Here is a 21,443-nt window from a genome sequence, read left to right as displayed (position 1 = left end):
GGTGTGCGGGAGCCGTTCCTCCAGGGCCCTTTCTGCCCTCTTGTTGCCTCTGCATTTTTGTCAGGCTGGCTTTTCCTCTGGTAAACCACCGGAGCTGCAGAGGGCGATGGAGGACCCTCCTCGCGCCCTGTCTTTGCAGACTTCTGGGGCAGCCCTTGCGGTATGGCGGGATCCCTCCTTCTCTTCACTGGCAGGAAACCTCGGGTGGAGCTATATGAGCTCGTGATGGCGTTTCTTTGGGGGCAGTAGCTCATACAAGAGGTCTGCAGTTTCCTGGCGGATCTGTCCTCTGCCCGCTTGGCGTGGAGGTCTCTCTGCAGAGGTCCAGGCCTGGGCACGAAGAAAGAGCCCCCCAGGGGCCTAAATGCAGATCGTGCGCCCCCGGTGTCATTGGGGCCGCTTCTCTGGTCATCGTTCTTCCCTGTGACTGTGGGGACTTCCTCCTGCTTGGCCATCCCTTGCCCGCTCTCTCCCAGGGCCCTCAACACCGTCTTCTCTGTGCTGTAGTTCGGGACACAGCTGGGTGTCGTGGCCGGCACTGGCTGCCCTCGTGCCACACTGACAGTGACTGTGTCCACTGCGGACACTGAGCTGCGGGACGTCGTGGAGGTGCGAGCACCCATCACTGCCTTCTTCCGATGGCCTCGCCTGAAGATGGAGATAAGGATCCCCATAAGGAGTGCAGCGTCTGCGGGATGGTAGAATGGGGTCTCAGAGACTCTGTGGCAAAGCGCAGATGGCAGAGTCACTGGACACTTGTGGGCCGGCCTGCGAGTGGATAGCCGGCCATAGACAGCTGGGTGACCCGGGCCGGCCACGGGAAGTCGGTGGGCGCGGGGAGCGGGCTGGGGGCAGCCGAAACCTCCTGGCAGGTGCTGGTCCCCCAGTGCCCGGGACGAGGGTGAGGGGCAGGGCCTACCTAAGTAACTGCTCCTAGAGAACTTGGGTGAGGTCGGTCCGTGAATACAGAGCTGGGCTCCGAGCACTCTCCTTCAGCTGCCAACTCGGCCAAAAGCGGAGTGCGCTCTCTTTGGCCTGTTGCCTTTTTATACTCTGAAACCTGTGAGCGAACAATGGGCGTGCGTTGGCGGGGCGCAAAAGTTTAGGGAGGGGTGGCGCATGCGCAGAGTACACGTCAGGCCCTGGGGCGCACAGGTGAGGATGCGCGCCCCTGGACCGTCTAGCGCTTCTGAATCTCCTGGGGGTCTGAGGGCTGGAGGTGTTTGCCTTGAGGGTGATGAGCTTCTTGGCAGGACAGCTGGCCCTTCTCCCCTGGCCGCGCCCCAGTGCTGTCGGGGTAACTAACTGTACTGGACGGGATCCCCGCCCAGCAAAGTGGAGCAAGGTTGCTGGCTGTGCAGCTCCCACAAGAGGCGGCAGCTTTGGCAGCAGCGCCTCTGCGTCCTCCTGCCCTTTCCCCTGGCGGCACTGGAGGGGAGTCGCTAAGAACGGAAGTGCCCACACCATCCAGATCCTGCTGGGGTGACACCTGAAGTGGTGGCCAGGGCTGGCTGAGAGGGCCATACTTACCATATGACCCAAAAACCCACTCCTAGGCAATTAACCAAGAGAAAAACTTTTCACAAAACACATATGTGAATGTTTTAGCTATCTTGTCCACAATTCCTAAATATAGGACTATTGAGGTTATCCAATTTTCTTGAGTTTGTCATTTTTTAATTGTTCATGGAATAACACTATGTATACGTATTGTTTCACAGTCTAGAGTTAATATTTTACCAATTAAATAAAATTCAGAAGGCTTACATCCATATAGATTCTTTTACCTTCCACTCTTTGTTATAGCTGTCATACGTGTCACCTTTATATGATGTCAACGCCACCCTCTGAGACTGTGGTATCCTTTTTTCATACATATACAGGGAATTCCCTGGCGGTCCAGTGGTTAGGACTCAGCACTTTCACTGCTGGGGCCCCGGGTTCAGTCCCTGGTAAGGGAACTAAGACTCCTTAAACTTAACCCCACTCTGGGGCAATGTCCCAGCCAGGCAGAAACTGCAGGTGGAGCTGGAGACCTTGAAGAGTTTGGCTATACTTCCAGCTCAGCCCAAAGCCCAAGGATGATTCTGGACTTTCATTCTGACTCGTGCATTTCAGATCTTTCTGGGTTTGGACCTGGTATATATGTCCCTCCCAGCCCGCCCTGCCTGCCCCTTCAGTTGTCACCCCAGCAGGATCTGGTTGGCTTGGGCACTTCTGGGGTTTTTTGTTTTTGTTTTTGTTTTGCACTTCTGTTCTTAGCGGCTCTCTCCTCCAATGTTATCAGGTGGGAGGGCAGGCGGACGCACAGGCGCTGATGCCAAATCTGCCACCTCGGGCGGCGGCTGCTGAGCCAGGTACCCTGCTCTCCAGCTTTCCTACTCTGGTGGCTGGGGACCCATCCTGTACAGTTAGAGCCGGCCGGGGAAGAAGGGGCAGCTGCCCTGCCAAGAAGCTCATCACCCTCAAGGCAAACACCTCCAGCCCTCAGACCCCCGGGGAGATTCAGAAGCGCTAGACGGTCCAGGGGCGCGCATCCTCACCTGTGCGCCCCAGGGCCTGACGTGTACTCTGCGCATGCGCCACCCCTCCCTAAACTTTTGCGCCCCGCCAACGCACGCCCATTGTTAGCTCACAGGTTCCAGAGCTGCATCCCAGCAACAGGCCAAAGAGAGTGCACTCCGCTTTTGGCCGAGTTGGCAGCTGAAGGAGAGTGCTCGGAGCCCAGCTCTCTATCCAAGGACCGACCTCACCCAAGTTCTCTAGGGGCAGTTACTTAGGTAGGCCCAGCCCCTCACCCCCGCCCCAGGCACTGGGGGACCAGCACCTGCCAGGAGGTTTCGGCTGCCCCCAGCCCGCTCCCCGCGCCCACCGACTTCCCATGTCCGGCCTGGGTCACCCAGCTATCTATGGCCGGCTATCCACTCGCAGGCCGGCCCACAAGTGTCCAGTGACTCTGCCATCTGCGCTTTGCCATAGAGTCTCTGAGATCCCATTCTACCGTCCCGCAGACGCTGCACTCCTTATGGGGATCCTTATCTCCATCTTCAGGCGAGGCCATCGGAAGAAGGCAGTGATGGGTGCTCGCACCTCCACGACGTCCCGCAGCTCAGTGTCCGCAGTGGACACAGTCACTCTCAGTGTGGCGCGGGGGCAGCCAGTGACGGCCACGACACCCAGCTGTGTCCCGAACTACAGCACAGAGAAGACGGTGTTGAGGGCCCTGGGAGAGAGCGGGCAAGGGATGGCCAAGCAGGAGGAAGTCCCCACAGTCACAAGGAAGAACGAAGACCAGAGAAGCGGCCCCAATGACACCGGGGGCGCACGATCTGCATTTAGGCCCCTGGGGGGCTCTTTCTTCGTGCCCAGGCCTGGACCTCTGCAGAGAGACCTCCACGCCAAGAGGGCAGAAGACAGATCCACCAGGAAACTGTAGACCACCTGTATGAGCTACTGCCCCCAAAGAAACGCCATCACGAGCTCATATAGCTCCACCCGAGGTTTCCTGCCAGTGAAGAGAAGGAGGGTGTCCCGCCATACCGCAAGGGCTGCCCCAGAAGTCTGCAAAGACAGGGAGCAAGGAGGGCCCTCCGTCGCCCTCTGCAGCTCCAGTGGTTTCCCAGAGGAAAAGCCAGCCTGACAAAGATGCAGAGGCAACAAGAGGGCAGAAAGGGCCCTGGAGGAACGGCTCCCGCACACCTGACAGTCCCAGGCCCCGAAAACGCAGGATTCCTCTGCTGCCGCACCGGCAAGGGGAGCCTCTGAGGCTGCCCCCAGGCCCTGAGCTGGGTTTCCCTGTCGCCGCTGAAGACCTAGACTCCGAGAAGGAAGCAGTGTTCTGGCGCATCAGCAGTGAGCTGCAGGGTGAGACCTAGGCCATTGGGGGCCTGGGCACCATGCAGCCTTCCTGTCCCTTTCTGCTGCCTGCCGCAGGGGCTGCTTCTCCGCAGAAAATGTTTCATAGTTATTTCTGTTTTAATATGATCATGGTACATTAAAATGTATTAGTGCTTGCCTGTGAACACTAAGGTCACTTGTAATTTTCTTTATTGTTCTATATTTTTGTGACTAAAGGCATTACTTGGGGGAATTAAAAGAATATCTTGAAGCGATTTTGGCTTTTGATCTGCCACTAATTCCTATTTAACCTTAATTCAGGGGTCGGATTCTTTGACCCAAGGAAACAGAATAGTATAAAAAGAAAGAATGTGAGTGTCAGATGGTGGCAGTGATTAAGTATAGCAAGAGACGCCTTTGCAAAAGTTACTGTTGGTCCCAGAAGACTCTCACTTAGCTGTGTGGCCCTGGGCAAGTCACTTCACCTAAATCTCTGAATTATAGGGCTGTGCTGATGATTTAAAAGTGACTGAGCATGGTGGACACTCGGAAATCCTGGGTTCTCAATAAAGCCACTGCCCTGCTCTTTGGTCCTTTGGAATTACTATATTAGTAAAATTTATACTTGACAGTAATTTTAGCTTAAAGTTTATTTTGTCTATTTCATCTCAGCCTTTTGGCTAAGATCAAGTGTAGTATCTGTTCTTGTCAATTTAAATAGCAAGAGAAAAGAAAGGAAAATAACGGGCATGCCCCCACACTCTTCAGACAATAGGAGCCTCTTAACCTGTTCCTTTGTCCAGAGACACAGGCCATTTCTCAGTGAAGGCCTCTGCCATCACTGAGGTTGCAGGGGAGATGTGGTAACTGGGGAGAAAAAGACCAATGGGGATGACCCCCTCACTCCTCAACATCCAAGCCCCCCACTTTCTCACTTGTCTGGCTAGAAATAAAAGGTTGATCCCATGGTTTTAACTTTCAGCTGTTGCTGGACTTTGCGTGCCTTGCCTAAGCTGGGAGACAGAGGCAGGAAAAAAAACCCACCATAATCACCCTGTTATGGGCTGTTATTCAACTTTGGACTTCCAGGCCCCATCTGCCTGTTAGCGTTCACTTCTTAGAGTTTCAAGTGCATGCTGTTTGTCCTCTATCTTGCCCCATGCGGCTCTCAAGCCCTCGTAATATGACCACATTTCTCGTGCCACATGTAAACATTCTAACACTTTGCAGATACTGAATTAAAAATCTATTATTTACATTGACTTCACCATTTTCATTTTCCTGGTGTGTTCAGTAGAAAATTCAAAATTACATATGTGCCTGGCATTATGTATTTTTTGGTGAGCAGTGATCCAGAGGATGGAAATGTATGCCTCCTTCGACTCCTTAAACTTAACCCCACTCTGGGGCAATGTCCCAGCCAGGCAGAAACTGCAGTGTGTCTTGGAGAAGGTCTTTTGCATTGAGATAGTAGGATGCTCTTTTAGCTTCAAGAACTTGGATGTTGTTGAGTTTAACCTGGTATAAGTTCAAATTAGAGTGTTTTAATTTTAGGATGTTAAAGGTAATCCCCATGGTAAACACAAAGAAAATAGCTATAGAATAGTCCCAAAAGGAAGTGAGAAAGTAATTTAAATATTTTATTGTAAGAAATCAGCTAAACACACACAACGAAAGATAGGGGCAAAAAAGCTTTGGGCAGATGGAAAAGAAACAGCACAATAGCAGAAATAAGTCTTTTTTTGTCAGCAATTACTTTAAATGTAAATGCATTAAACTCTCCAATCAAAATACAGAGATTGGCGGAATAGGTAAAAACATATGACCCAACTATATGCTGTCTACAAGAGACTTACTTGAGATCAAAAGACTCAAGCAGGTTGAAAGTTAAAGGATAGGAAAAGGAATTCCAACCTCAGTGAGAAAACTCAAATAGTAACCAAAAGAGAGCAGGAGTGTCTATACCAATATCAGACAAAATAGACTTTGAATTTAAAATGGATCAAAGAGTTACATATAAGAGCTAAACTATGTTTTCCTCTAAGAGTTTGATAGTTTCTGGCCTTACATTTAGGTCTTTAATCCATTTTGAGCTTATTTTTGTGTATGGTGTTAGGGAGTGATCTAATCTCATACTTTTACATGTAGCTGTCCAGTTTTCCCAGCACCACTTATTGAATAGGCTGTCCTTTCTCCACTGTACATTTCTGCCTCCTTTGTCAAAGATAAGGTGACCATATGTGCGTGGGTTTATCTCTGGGCTTTCTATCCTGTTCCATTGATCTATATTTCTGTTTTTGTGCCAGTACCATACTGTCTTGATTACTGTAGCTTTGTAGTATAGTCTGAAGTCAGGAAGCCTGATTCCTCCAGCTCCATTTTTCGTTCTCAAGATTGCTTTGGCTATTCGGGGTCTTTTGTGTTTCCATACAAATTGTGAAATTTTTTGTTCTAATTCTGTGAAAAATGCTGTTGGTAGTTGGATAGGTATTGCATTGAATCTGTAGATTGCCGTGGGTAGTATTGTCATTTTCACAATGTTGATTCTTCCAATCCAAGAACATGGTATATCTCTCCATCTATTTGTATCATTTTTAATTTCTTTCATCAGTGTCTTATAATTTTCTGCATACAGGTCTTTTGTCTCCTTAGGTAGGTTTATTCCTAGGTATTTTATTCTTTTTGTTGCAATGGTAAATGGGAGTGTTTTCTTGATTTCACTTTCAGATTTTTCATCCTTAGTGTATAGGAATGCCAGAGATTTCTGTGCATTAATTTTGTATCCTGCTACTTTACCAAATTCATTGATTAGCTCTAGTAGTTTTCTGGTAGCATCTTTAGGATTCTGTATGTATAGTATCATGTCATCTGCAAACAGTGACAGCTTTACTTCTTCTTTTCCGATTTGGATTCCTTTTATTTCCTTTTCTTCTCTGATTGCTGTGGCTAAAACTTCCAAAACTATGTTGAATAAGAGTGGTGAGAGTGGGCAACCTTGTCTTGTTCCTGATCTTAGTGGAAATGCTTTCAGTTTTTCACCATTGAGGACGATGTTGGCTGTGGGTTTGTCATATATGGCCTTTATTATGTTGAGGAAAGTTAATTAATCATTAGAGAAATGCAAATCAAAACTACAATGAGATATCATCTCACACCAGTCAGAATGGCCATCATCAAAAAATCTAGAAACAATAAATGCTGGAGAGGGTGTGGAGAAAAGGGAACCCTCTTACACTGTTGGTGGGAATGTAAATTGATACAGCCACTGTGGAGAACAGTATGGAGGTTCCTTAAAAAGCTACAAATAGAACTACCATATGACCCAGCAATCCCACTACTGGGCATATACCCTGAGAAAACCATAATTCAAAAAGAGTCATGTACCAAAATGTTCATTGCAGCTCTATTTACAATAGCCCAGAGATGGAAACAACCTAAGTGTCCATCATCGGATGAATGGATAAAGAAGATGTGGCACATATATACAATGGAATATTACTCAGCCATAAAAAGAGACGAAATTGAGCTATTTGTAATGAGGTGGATAGACCTAGAGTCTGTCATACAGAGTGAAGTAAGTCAGAAAGAGAGAGACAAATACCGTATGCTAACACATATATATGGAATTTAAAAAAAAAAAATGTCATGAAAAACCTAGGGGTGAAACAGGAATAAAGACACAGACTTACTAGAGAATGGACTTGAGGCTATGGGGAGGGGGAAGGGTAAACGGTGACAAAGCAATAAAGAGGCATGGACATGTATACACTACCAAACGTAAGGTAGATAGCTAGTGGGAAGCAGCCGCGTAGCACAGGGAGATCAGCTCGGTGCTTTGTGACCGCCTGGAGGGGTGGGATAGGGAGGGTGGGAGGGAGGGTGACGCAAGCAGGAAGAGATATGGGAACATATGTATATATATAACTGATTCATTTTGTTGTGAAGCTGAAACTAACATACCATTGTAAAGCAATTATGCTCCAATAAAGATGTTTAAAAAAAAAAAAAAGAGCTAAACTATACAAAGTTTTGAAGAAAAAAAGAGATAAATCTTCATAGTCTTGGATTTGGCAATGAACCCTTAAATATGATAGCAAAAGCACAGGCAACAAAAGGAAAAAGAAATTGGACTTTATCAAAATTAAAATCCTTTGTGTTTCAAAGAACACCATCAAGAAAGACATAATACAACCTTCAGAATGAAGGAAAATGTTTGCAAGTCATATATCTGATAAAGCCTAGTATTCAGAATATGTAAAGAACACTGGCAACTCAACAATAAAATGTCAAATAACCAAATTTTAAAAATGAGAAGAAGAATCTGCATAGATACTGCTCCAAGGAAGAGACACAAATTGCCAATAAGCACATGAAAACATGTCCAAAATTATTAGTCAAAATTATGCAAACTGAAACCACAGTGAGATACCACTTCATACCCAGTATTGTGCCATATAATTTTTTTAAAAACAAGGGTTGGCAATGATGTGGGGAAATTGGCACTTTCAAGCATCGCTGGTGCAAATATGAAAAAGAAAATAGTTTGGCCGTTCCTCAAAAAGTTCAACACAGAGATACAGTATGGCCCAGGAACTCCACTCCCAGGTATATGTCCAGGAGAAATAAAAAACATATGTTCACACGAAAACTTGTACATGAGTGTTATACTGTCATATCATTATTCATAATAGCCAAAAAGTGGAAACAACCCAACTATTCGCCAACTGAGGAATGGAAAAATTAAATGTGTTATATCCATACAATGAATATTATTCAGCTATTAAAAGGGTGAAGGACAGATACATGCTACAACCTGGATGCACCTTGAATACATTTTACTTACGCACATTGTGTGGTTCTATTCATATGAAATGTCCAGCATAGGAAAATCAATAGAGACAGAAAGACCCAGAGCTGGGGTGAAAGGGGAGGACAGAATGAGAATGACTGATACTAGGTATGAGGTTTCTCTTGGGGATGATGAAAATGTACTGGAATTAGAGATGTTCATTGCAAAACCTGAGTACACTAAAAGCAGCCGAATCACACAGTTAAAAAAAAATGTGGGGCTTCCCTGGTGGCGCAGTGGTTGAGAGTCCGCCTGCCGGTGCAGGGGACGCGGGTTCGTGCCCCGGTCCAGGAAGATCCCACATGTCGCGTAAGCGGCTGGGCCCGTGGGCCATGGCCACTGAGCCTGCGCGTCCGGAGCCTGTGCTCCGCAACGGGAGAGGCCACAGCAGTGAAAGGCCCGCATACCGCCAAAAAAAATATATATATATATATATATATATATATATATATATATATATATATATGAATTGATGGAATATGAATTATATCTCAATCAAAAGATAATATGACAACATTTTTATAGTCATTACTCTTGATCAGTTTCATTATGGAATTCCCACAGTGACTTCAATGGAGTGGCTTGTATGGGATGATAGTTGAGGCTCAACCCTTTGGGACTAGATGTTCATTTTGAGCTGTTGAATGACGGTGAGGGCCAGCCAGTATATTTTCTTCACGGAGGATCAATCCCCATATGTATCCTTGGTTTGAATCCTTGTCTTTTTCTCTTCATATTCCTGAAACAAGTTCCTAGGAAATACATTCACAATAGTGAGAGGTGTTGACATCTTCCTGGCAAAAGTCTTAACTTATTCACAGGTCAAACTTCAGAGCTCCTTATTACTAGCTGCCCGGGGAGTCCCCTGAATCAAAGTAGGGCTTATGAAGATGGACCTTGCATTTTAGCGTGCACTTAAAATACCCAACAGGATGATCACATGGGGAAAATAACTTTATTTACATGAGACAAGTACAAAGTCAGCACAACACAAAGAGGGAGAGTATGGGTGCTGGTGCCTGATGGCCTGAAATCAAATCCTAATTGAACATCGCGTGTACCTGGGAAGGTTAGTTACTTAGCCCTTCTGTTTCTCAGTTCCCTGGCCAGGGATATGGAAATATTAGTAGGACCTGCTTATTCGTATTATGTTCTGAGGCTAAAAATTAGTAAATACAAAGCCTGAAGAAAAATGATGGGTACTTCATAAGTGCTACCTACATAAATGTTCAAGTATTAAATGCCTGGAAGAATAAGTAGGTAGTCTCCAGAAAGGGCACCTAGGAGGCTACAAACAGGAGGATAGAGCCTACTTTTTCACATTGATGACATGAGTAAGAAGTTTTAGAGCTCATGGAAAGAATATTATTTCTTGTGATGCACTGTGGGGTGGGCAGAGTAGGGGCTGTGACCCATATTTTATGGTTCAGGGCACTGAAATTTAGACAGATTGAGTAACTTGCCCAGAGTCACAACACTGATGAGTGATGGGTCTGAGGCAGGGGAGGGAGAGAGATTCCTGAACACATGGACATGAGATCATGCCCTGGATACACAAACCAAGAGCTCTCCTCACTCCTTTCCCACATCCTCCTGCCCCAAGGATGCTGCAGGGAGACAGCTGGTACTCGGAGGAGGTGCCTGGCCCAAGAGAATGGCTCAAATCTGGACCCACCTCCTGGCTCTACGTTTCAATCCCTGACCCCAAATACAATGTCTTTCCCCCAAATGCAGACCCCCTGATGGACCGGGGTATCCAAATGTGTGTGCATCTTCCCTCCCTTTCCCCTCAGCACTTGATTCTAGCAGCTGATTTGCAGTGAGACTTCCTGGTGGTCAGGTGACCACCCTGAATGACCAGTAGTCTACTTGACTCCCTAACTGACTCAAAACCCAGGACATTCCAAACCAACTGCCCACATGACAGTTGCACAGAGAATTAGCATCATCTTCAACTGATCAAACCTGGATGATGAGCAGTTAATATTCATTAGCTGGGAACAGGGTCTACTGGGCTGGTGTTTTGGTGGCTTAACAGATGAGGTTTACAGGCCCCCAGGGTCTCACTGACTAGAAACTGACCAATCATCTGAGCAGCTTGGACTAAGGCCTGGCTAAGAGCAGGCAGTGGCTGCACGGGCTCTGAGTGGGCACCTTCCCTGCCCAATCCTCCCTCAGCCAGATCCAGGCTCTGCTGTACAAACTACAGCCATTGCTCCTGAATCTACTTGCTGGTATTATTTCCACAGTACCTTCAATGGAGTGGTTAGTGGGGGTGCTATTTGTGTCCCTACCCTGTTGTTTGGCCAGATGCTGATTCTGATGTGCCTGAACCACCGCTGCGGATGGCCAGCAGATTATCTTGATCGCAGATGATATTCTTGTGCATCCTGTGTTTGACTCCTTTATAATCTTCCTTTTCTTCTTGGTACCCGAGTCATGATCCTGGAAAACACAACAAAAACTGAGAGAACTATTGATATGTTGCTGGGAGAAGACCATGCAGAGGTGTCAATTCATTCCCAGGTCACACGTCTGTTCTCTTTGTTCACCAGCCTCCTAGGGGAGTCTAGGGGAGTCAAGTGAATCGAAGCTGGGCTGAGAAGAGGGTGTTGCAATGTGGTGTGCACTTAAAATAGCCAGCAGGCTGACTGCACGGAGACATGACTTTATTTAGTGAGATAATACAGAAAGGGAGCACAGCACAGTGACCGACAGAGTGAGGGCTGGTGCCTGATGGTCTGGATTCAAATCATACCAGAAGCCACATGAACCTGGGAAAGTTATGCAGACCCTCTGTCCTCAGTTCCTTGTTCTGTGATAACGGAAATGTTAATAGGGCCCAATTATTAGTATTACATGATGAAGCTTAATACAGCAAATCAGGTAGACCCTGATGAAAAATGATGGTTACTTCATAAGTGCTACCTAAGTGTGCAAATATTAAATGTCTGGAAGAATAAGCAAGAAATGTGGTAGTGCTGCCTCCAGAGAGGGGACCTGGATGCCACAGGGCAGGGGAGTGGGGAAGGTTATGGGTGTGATGCTTTAGAGCTTGTGAAGAATATCTGTCATCATCTCCTGTGATCCCCACATCAGCCCCGTGGGGAACTCATGGCAGGTGCTGTGAACCATATTTTATGGTACATGGCACGAAAATGTTGAGATTTTAAGTGACTTTCCCGGAGTCGCAAAGCTGATGACAGATGGATGTGGGACAGGAATGTAGTTGGTTCCCTGGGACAGAAATCCCTGAACCCCTGAATCCTCTAGATGGTGCTCTAGACCCCTGAGCCCAGGGCTCCCCTCCCTCCATCTCCCCAATCCTCCTGCCTGCCCCATGGTTGCTCCAAGGACAGGAGGGGTCTGAGCCAACAGGAGGGCCCATGCCTGACCCGCTGCCTCCCTTACATGTTGATCCCTGACCCCACAGCTCTTAAATATCCCTGAAAGAAGGTCCCTTGAAGGATCAGGGGGTCCCATCTACGTCCCTCCTCCCTCAGCGTCTTCACACACTGGGTGAGCCTCCTGGTGGTCTGACCAGTGGTCGGCTTGTCTCCACGTGGCTCAGAGCCCTGGTCTCTCCAAGCCAGTTGCCCACATGGCACGTCTCTAACAAATTAGCTTGGTCTTCAACAACCAGCCCTGGATGCACAGGTAGTGCTGATTAATGAGGACAGTGGCCTGCTGGGCTGTGCTTGGTGGTTTAGTGGGTGAAGCTGGCGTGCCCCACTGTCGCCTGACTATTGATGTGAGCAACTGTCTCAGTAGCCTGGGCTACGGCCTGGCTGGGGAGGGGCCGTGGCTGCACTGGCTCTGAGGGCGCACCTTCCCTGCTCATCCTTCCTCATCAAAAACCAGCCCCTACAAACTCCTCATCCATCCCTAGACCCTGCAGTGGCACAGGAGAGAGGCCCATGCCCTTCTAGAGGGACCCCTCCATAGCCACAGCCTAGAGACCCCATCCCAGGACTGTCTCTGAGGATGACCCAGGCCCTCCTAATCTCTGTCACCAAATGTTCATTCCACTAACCCGATGGCATTGTCCCTTCTCTCCACGTTCCCAGGCAGCGCCCAAACACCCAGTGATCCTGTTCACATCAACCACTGGAAATACCGCCACGAAATCCCAGTTTCCTTCCTTTCTGAAAACCTCTAGATTTAGACTGCTAATATTTGCTTTTGGATTTTGACATCGACATTCAGAAGTGTTTAGCCTGTAATTTCTCCTGTCCTGTAATATCTGCTGCTGGTATGACATCAGTATTCTCCTGGTCCGATGAAAGCAGTGTGGGTGTGTTCCCTCTGTATCTGTTCTCTGGAAGAGTGTGTAGGAGACGGGCATCGTTTCTGTCTTAAATGTTTGGTAGAAATCAGAGGAAGCCACCGGGCCCTGAAGTTTGTTTTGTGGGGGAATTTTTTTGGCATCTCTTTCTAATTGAAGTTTCCTTGGTGTATTGTACAGGGCACAGATCTTAAGCGTAGAGCTTTATGGTTGCTTGTAAATATAAACACATCTGTTACCAACACCCAGTTCAATATACAGGACGTCCCCAGCACCCTGGCTGCCCCCTGTAGAAGGGGAGAAGAATAAGTGCTAACTTATTCGGTTATAAGAATGAAATCAGTTACTCCATGTATATTCCAAGTGCAGTGATTTACACACAAATAACTAAAAATGAGTGTGGCAGCACAATCAGAAAGTAGTGGAGGGTGCTGGAGGGCTGGGAGAATCCAGTCCCTTTGGGATTTCCGCTGTGGAGGTCAGGCCACAGTAAGGAAGCTGAGAGGAGCTTCTCAGAAGCATCTGGGCTTTTACAGAGGGAAAAACTACTGCTCCCCAGAGTGGAGCACCCATTGTAATTCACTGAGCCCTCCCTTTGCGGAGGGTGCTTTTCTATACTTGTGTGTTATCTTACATAGAAATGTTTAAAAAAAAAAGAGATCAATTTTGCTTGATGTAACAGCCTTTCACTGTTAAAAGTAAGACCTATATCTAAAATTTATGCTAAATCTGTACAGCTCCGACAGGAAGTAACCGGCACTCACTAGCTGACTCAGGAGCACAGGGGGAGCAGAGAGGCGGCCCTCCTTCCTTGGCCTCGTGTCTCATTTAAGCTGCCAGACGCTGCACAAGCTCCATCCCCTCTGAGTCTCAGGCTGAGGCCTCCAGGTCACAGTCGTCAGAGGTGTCAGACCAGAACCCGCCACACAAAGGCAGGGACTGGAGTCAGTGGGGAGGTGGGCTTCCTGGGGTCGGTGTGTGGGACCCAGGGGGCTACTCAGACCCTGCAAGTGACTTTGGGCCCTGACATCCCCAGGGCTCACATCCCCAGGGCACTGGGGCCTGTTTGCTGCTCTTTGCCAAGTGTGTTCTGGTAGCAGAGAGACCTGTCCTACAGGGGCGATTTAACCTGGGCATTTGGCCGGGCGGCGTTCAAGTGACTGGTCCCCTGAACAGTGAAAGTGATGCAGAGGAAAGGGGAGGCTCTGGGGCTCCAGGGTGAAAAGTGTGGGTCCCTCCCACCTGGGCGCTGTGAGGAGTGGGAGGTCTGATGACACAGGTGGGAGTAGTGACCCTGTCCCTCCAGCCCACACGCAACACGGCCCATCATGAGACCAGCACAGTGGAAGTGGGCAGAGAACCGCAATGTTCCCTTTTCCCCTAATAATCATTTTTCTTTCTTTAACACCCCAGCCAAACTTGCCTGTGCTTTTTAATTTAAAAATATCCTGATGCTGTGGTCATAGAATCATAAATTCCATAGCTTTGCTGTATCCCAACATGAAAAGTTTGTAGAAGACACTGCTTTTCAGCATGTAATAAAACCAGATGTATTTGTTATCTAATTTTAAGGTCATAATTAATTTGGAATCCTGGCCCTTTAACTCATCCTAAATTAGCATTGCTTTGAATTGCCTTCATTTTGTGTGTGTGTTGTATTCAATTTTTACACATCTATGGAAAATCTATAGAACCTCAGGTTGAGAAATGGTGCCATGAGGTGACCCAGGCCCTTCAGTGGGGCTCCACAGAGGCTGCGGGGTCCCCAGGGGGTGGGCAAATCCCAGCCAGGTGTGGAACCTGCAGTGTCCCCTACCGGATGCCAGGGCTACCGCGTGCCCACAGGGATGCAGCAGCGCTGGGCCAGGTGAGCTGTCTGCTTGCGTGAGAAGAAGCCCCGGTGCCTCTGTCCTCCTCACCCTTTCCCCAGGACGCCTGAACTGGGGGGTACCAGGGCCACTCCAGATATCTCACCACACCTGGTGATTAACTGAGGATGTTGTCTGCTGACCTCGGCATGTTGGGAGGGCAAGGCTGGGTCCTGCAGAGGGAGATGTGGAACCTCACCAGGGACACTTTTTACAAAGAACACAATGTGAACAACACCTCCAGGAGTGATGTATGTGGTGACCCCACAGACGCCTTCGGCCCCCCATCTAAACATAAGAGCCTGGCATATTCAGGGCTTCTATGGAACGGGGACCGTTCCCTGGCGAGATGCACTCAGGTCATCCTCCAGTTGCCTGCGCAGATTACCACCATTCTCTTCTCTCCACCTTTTTGTTCACATGCAGTGGTGACCACCTCCGTGCTCTTCTCTGGCTTTTGGGTTTTCCTGAAGCGCAAAAAAAAAAAAAAAAAAAAAAGTCAGGGATGGCAAGGGAAGCACATACACTTATTTGCCTTCTGCTCTTCCTCCTACCCTCTCCACGCTCACATTTCCTCTTCTTGTTCTTCCTCATCCTTTTACTTCATCCCTTCTCTTGAATCCAGGATGAGAGAATTTCTTTTTTTTTTTAATTGGATGAGTCAGTCTTCTTTTACTTATTTATTTATTTTTAACGTCCTTATTGGAGTATAATTGCTTTACAATGGTGTGTTAGTTTCTGCTATATAACAAAGTGAATCAGCTATACATATACATACATCCCCATAACCCCTCCCTCTTTTGTCTCCCTCCCACCCTCCCTATCCCAACCATCCAGGTGGTCACAAAGCACCGAGCTGATCTCCTTGTGCTAAGTGGCTGCTTCCCACTAGCTAGCTATTTTACGTTTGGTAGTGTATATATGTCCATGCCACTCTCTCACTTTGTCACAGCTTAACCCTGACCCTCCCCATATCCTCAAACCCATACCGTTTTTATGCTAAGTTATATTCTACATGTAGCTAGAAAAATGTTAAAAATATTTTTAAAGAACTGCGCATCTATTTTTGAAGCTGATTTGCCTGTTCAAGGCTTGCTAGCACTTTATCCATCTCAGTACTATTTCACTTAGTAAACAAATGCAGTTGCCATAATTGCTGCATATGTGTCTGTGTTCCCTTCTAGGTTATATGTTTTTGAAGTTAGAAACTATATTTATATCACAGCCCCTATGTATAGCACAATATCCATTGCTAATTCAGATTGTGCTTTAAGATATGAGACAAAATTTAAGACTTTTATTATAGTCATAAACATCTAGCAAACCAACCAGAAAATAAAAACTGATTTTCAATTGGTTGGCCAAGAACAAAAAAGAGAGGAATACCTAGTGCAAAATCATCTCTCTAATACCTACTGTTGGATTTAGAGCACACACATGCTAAACTTATTTTAAAATATATTCTCATCAAAGATTTGAGGTTGGACCTGAAAAAATTATATCAGAAGTGAAGATAATTATGTGGTCTGACCAGCGTGGATCACACAAAGTAAGTGTATACTATGTATAAAGTAGATAAACTACGAGGTCCTGCTGTATAGCACAGGCAACTATATTTAATACCTTGTAAGAACCTATAAAGGAAATGGATCTGAAAAAGAAATATATATATCTGAATCACTTGGCTGTACACCTGAAACACAACATTGTCAATCAACTATACTTTAAGTAAAACAAAACAAAACAAAACAAAGTAACTGTAAAGGGAAGTATAGTTTTATAAATTCACCTCTGATATCCAACAGACCAGCTGAAAGACAACAGAAAGTACAACTTTCTAGGAGACAGGACATGGCCAGCAAACAAGGCCGTTACCCTCAGTAACGGTCATACCTGCCAAAAAATATACAGACTAGCCTGCATTCATGAATACATAGGAATTCTTCATTTATCTGGCATTGTTAGGCAATGAGGTATTGTATGTTAGGAGAAGTTTTTTTAAATGACAAATTTAAGAGGCGTTATTTTAATCTTCACTCGGTAATTTTTTTCTAAAAATAAGAAATGTATCCACTGGTGTATCTAATGTTTCCGTGATAACTCGGGGTCATCAGTTCAATCAACGTTTGCATGAATAATGCAAACGGAAACAAGGCAGGCATGCTTACTGAAACTGAAAATGACATGGCACTGGCTGGAATAACTGATGAGAGAGCAAGAGAAAAACAAAAATGAAAACAAACCGTGATCAAGAAACAATCAGTCAAGTTCTGACTTTCTGTACTTAGTTTCAAAAAGAGATACCATAAATCCCAGCGACAGACTCCAGCATCATTAGCTGTCTTTCTCCTTTGTTTCCACCTTCCTTTCCTTTTCCTTCTACCCTAGATTGTTCCAGGCAGTGCTTATAGCTGCTTGCAAGACAAATTCTAATACTTGCTTTCTCTCACACAAACTTCACAATATGTCCATGTGACAAATAGTGTGGAGGTAAAAGACAATTCATCACAGGCACATCTCCTATGAAAATAAAATTAGAAACTAGCTTCTAAACATGCAGAGAGAAGGGCGTGGTGTCAGGCACTAATTTCCTTGCGAATTCCTCTCCATTTCTAATAGACGTTCTTCTTTACCAAGATCCCTTTTTATTGGTGTCCCGTTCCAGACTGCTCCACTCCACCCATCCTCATCCTGTAAAATACATTCACACTCTTTTGTGACCCTACTTATTTGCCCATTAAATAATCAGTCATAGAACTGTCGGAATTAAATACAGAGTGAAATTAAAATACTGGAGTCACCTGGAGGGTTTAAGCAGCTCCACCAGAAAATACTGGGCATGGATTTAAAAGAGGCTGCGTGGGACTTGCTCTTGTCCAAGTTCTTTCTCAAGAAGTATCTGAAATAAGCCTAAATTCAGAGTTAATCAGACTGGCCTACTTTCTCAGGTGGACTGGAATTCATTGCTCTTTCCCCTCAACTCCCTGATGTCAGTGGCACTTCCCGGAGGGGAGGTGGACTTCTCTGCCTACTGCAGAAGCGCAGTTCCCCCCGGGCCCACTCCCTGTCTGAATCCCACACTGGAGGCCAGATGCCAGCCTTCCCAGAACATTCGTGGTCTCATTTCAGTTTTTCACCTGCTCAGATTGAGTCCCTGTAGACTCTTCCTCAGCTTGAAACCTAATCTTCAACCCCTTCCCTGACCTTGATGGTTACCTTCCTACTTTAGGCCTCAGGTGCTTTAGCTATGAAATGATATAGTTGCCCTTAATTCTAAAGTTTTCTTTCTAAAGCGCTAAAATGTGGTGGCTCCTTGAAAATGTTTCTCTTTGCTGGTTTAAATTTTGTAGAGAATTAAAACCCCAGCCACTCTAAAAGATAGTAAGTTACATTGGATAAGGAAAGTGTGCTTTTGTAGTTAGATTAACAGGGATGGAAGATGACAATATGTTTTAAGATACTCATGATCCTTTCTCGTGAGAGTCGGGGGAAGAAGGGGAAGAGAGTTAATAAAATACCAAAGGATTGTGACAAATTAAGTTCACCAAGATGTAGCTGATTAGTTACTATTTGAATAAGCCACACAAATCCAATTCAAGTTGTCCTTTATTTTTCTAAGAAGGATCCCAGTGAACTGAGTCCCATGTTCAGTGACTCCACGTTCAATGGCTTAGTCTTTAAAAACTGTTATGTTGCTGGAAGAAGAAATATTGCCCATCAGTCCTAATTGATGTTTAGCTATCACGCACATTTGAAATAAATTTATTACTTTGATTGATCTCAGTGTAATATATTCCAAAGGGGCAAAGAGCACACGAAAAGTTATGGAGTCTCCATCTTCTACACTGAAGTGTGCAATAAATTACATATTATTTGGCCATGAAATTCACAAGCCATAGAAACCACGCCATTAGCAATGTATACAGTGGTAAACAGCAGGTAATGAGAATGATACAAAACCAAACAGACTGCGTATGTTGGTACTGCTGCCAATAAAGCAATCATTAAATGCATTCATATGCATCGACGCTAGGTAAGCTCTTTGAGGGCAATTGCTATGAGTTCTACATACCTATCAGGATATTATATATAGCCCAGTTTCTATGGCCTTTATTCAAAGACGCTGAGAAAGGGTTACTCTGGGTAAATTCAGAACTTTTCTCAATATAGAATTTGGTCAACATGCATTCTGAACAGCAAAATTTCACAGTATTTTCCTACACTAATTGCCACCTCAGCAAATGTAGGATTAAGTATAACGGATTATAAGAAGTTAGAAAGGAAAGATGGAAGAAAAGAAGGAAGGTAGAAAAAAGGTGGGTATGGAGTACTTCAACATTTACGTAAAGAGTAGATCTAAAACTAACCTGAGGTTTCCCTGAGCTATTAGCATACGCTATAGAAACTTAAATGAAAAAATAAAAAAAAACAGCAAGGGAAACTCAAAGATTCTTTGTTTTTTCACTTTACTGCATACACACGTCCACCTTAAACAATCTAAATGCTTATATCTAATAAGAGAGCATTGTTTTGCAAGGCTATTTGGCTTCTATCAGCATGTAAAGGTCGGACAACTCAACTTTAGCAGAGTTAGCCTTCAGGTGAATAATTGCTTCTTTCAGGTTGCGAGCATTTGAATTTTCCAGAAACGTTTCCCAAAATATGAAAACTAAAAGAAGGGTCCTAGGACAGCATCCTTTAGAAGTTTTATAGTATCAAGGCTTTTGGAGGAAGAGAATCCTTGTCGATTATCAACACAGTGATTCCAAGCAGGTCAATTTTTGCTGAGAATATTATATAACAGAACCCACTTCACCTCCATTATACTGACAATGATCTTCCTTGTGCTTCTTATAAAGTTGAAAATACGGAGCCAAGAACAGACAGTGACAATGCCAGAGACTCAGATGTACCTATAGGTGCCTTCAGACAACATCAGCCACCCAGGCTAAAGTCCTGGTTTAAAACATCCCAACATGAATGAATCTCAAAAACCATATGCTGAGCAAGTGAAGCCAGATCAAAAGGGCACCCACTGTATTATTCAACTTACATGAAATTCTAAACTGGGCAAAAGTCATCTCTAAAGATAAAAAACAGATCCGTGGTGGCCTTGGGGTGGGAGATGGGGATACTTTTGCAAAAGCCTAGGAGGAAACTTTCTAGGGTTTTAGAATTGTTATCTATCTTTATGGGGGTGGTAGTTAAACAAATGTATACATTAATTAAAAGTCACTGAACCGTTGACTAAAAATGTCTGCATTTTATTGTATGTAAATGATACCTTAATAAGGTTGATTACAAAATGAACCAAAACCAAAACAAAGCAGAAGAAAAACCTCTCAAGACCTCAAAGGAAATACACTGTTTTCTTCGAGGGTAACAGACTGGAAATGAGGCACTGGTCTGTTCTACCCTCAGATTATCCCTAGGATTATCTAGTCTATTTTAAAGCACTAGAGTCCCCTATCAGGAAAACTCACCCCATGTTTAATTACTTTGATTTCTTCTCTGCCTCTTCTCCCAACACAGTGAAGGCATTCACGGAAGGAAAACCAGCTTTTTCCAACTTTGCATCACCACATATTCTTTCCAAAGCTATTATTTATGGAATGAAATTTGGCTACACTTTGTAAAAATCTAGCTTTTTGAGCCTTACAAATCTTAACAGTTAACCTATTGCCTCCACTGGAATTTGGAAAAAAATTATTTTGAAAAGGAATAGCTGAGACTTGACATTTTTTGTGTGTGTGATTTTCTCTTCCCCTAAGAGAGAAGTGAGTAGGAATGAGAAACACATACATAAAGAAAAAAAAATTATCTTGCTGCCTTTGCATGGTTATAATTTATAGGAGGCCCTTTTCAACAATAATCTATTATCAGAATCAATAAAATATAATCTCCATGAAGGCCAGGCCAGGATATTTGTCTCTTTTTCAGCAGATTGCGATACAAACCACATTCATGGATATGCTTCTTGATGATCTTTGTAATACTGGAACAGTTGCCCATTTCCTCATGCCTCTTCACCTTAACTTCAACCTGGTTTTTCACCAATGACCTCACATTTCCTTCTCTAACACTTGGTTGTGGGCCTCTTTTCCAACTCCAACTCCAACTCGCATTTCACTCTGGCACCAACGGAAGACTCACACCTTCCTGCTTTTTAGTGATACCTCAAGGTCATTACCATATTGTGATCACCCTGAAGAATAGCCAGACAATTGTTATTTCAGAGCCATCTGACAGTTTGTAGCTCTAAAAATTAACTAAGGACCATATTTGTCAAAAATATCCTAGTTTAAGATTTTGGTAATACAGCAACAGTAATCCCGAAGTCATTTATGACAATCAGTGTGGGAAGCACCCTCCTTCAGGAAGATCCTTTGCCATACAATATTCTTTCCCTGTAAGGAAGAATGGCCGTGGAAAGTAACCTTTTGTGGAAAGAAATACTTGGCTTTGAGAAGGCTTGAAGTTCATACATTTTTCTTGAATTAGATTCCCCATTAATTACTTTATCCACAAAGAGGTAATTATCAGAATTATGTAAGCAATTAAGGAGATGCTACTCCACATTCTTTCAGCTTGTTGACCTTTCTCA

At 45.1% G+C, this 21,443-nt stretch overlaps 2 protein-coding genes and 2 pseudogenes across 2 annotated transcripts in view; 2 read left to right on the top strand and 2 right to left on the bottom strand.

Moving 5' to 3' along the window:
• The window catches only part of LOC125963843 (UDP-N-acetylglucosamine--peptide N-acetylglucosaminyltransferase 110 kDa subunit-like), a 303,144-nt gene that overhangs the window by 244,004 nt on the left and 37,697 nt on the right, over window positions 1–21,443 (top strand). The window lies entirely within an intron of this gene.
• Window positions 251–950, bottom strand: LOC125963897 (putative POM121-like protein 1). Its single transcript, XM_049707526.1, has 3 exons — window positions 920–950; window positions 298–688; window positions 251–263 (listed from the first exon to the last, which is right to left on the bottom strand). Exons 2-3 carry the CDS (start codon window positions 672–674, stop codon window positions 251–253), a joined length of 390 nt encoding a protein of 129 aa, XP_049563483.1. The 5' UTR covers window positions 675–688; window positions 920–950.
• Window positions 4,498–4,603, top strand: LOC125964134 (uncharacterized; annotated as a pseudogene).
• LOC125963845 (UDP-N-acetylglucosamine--peptide N-acetylglucosaminyltransferase 110 kDa subunit-like) overlaps window positions 14,978–21,443 on the bottom strand; it is a 200,595-nt pseudogene continuing 194,129 nt past the window's right edge.

The sequence above is a fragment of the Orcinus orca genome, chromosome 3 (assembly GCF_937001465.1).
Source record: "Orcinus orca chromosome 3, mOrcOrc1.1, whole genome shotgun sequence".
Lineage (NCBI taxonomy): Eukaryota > Metazoa > Chordata > Mammalia > Artiodactyla > Delphinidae > Orcinus > Orcinus orca.
The sequence above is the reverse complement of the archived record's forward strand: the minus strand, read 5'-3'. Positions and strand labels throughout refer to the sequence as shown.

Coding starts and splice junctions, on each gene's coding strand:
- LOC125963897 (XM_049707526.1), bottom strand. CDS start 674: ATGGGGATCCTTATCTCCATCTTCAGGCGAGGCCATCGGAAGAAGGCA.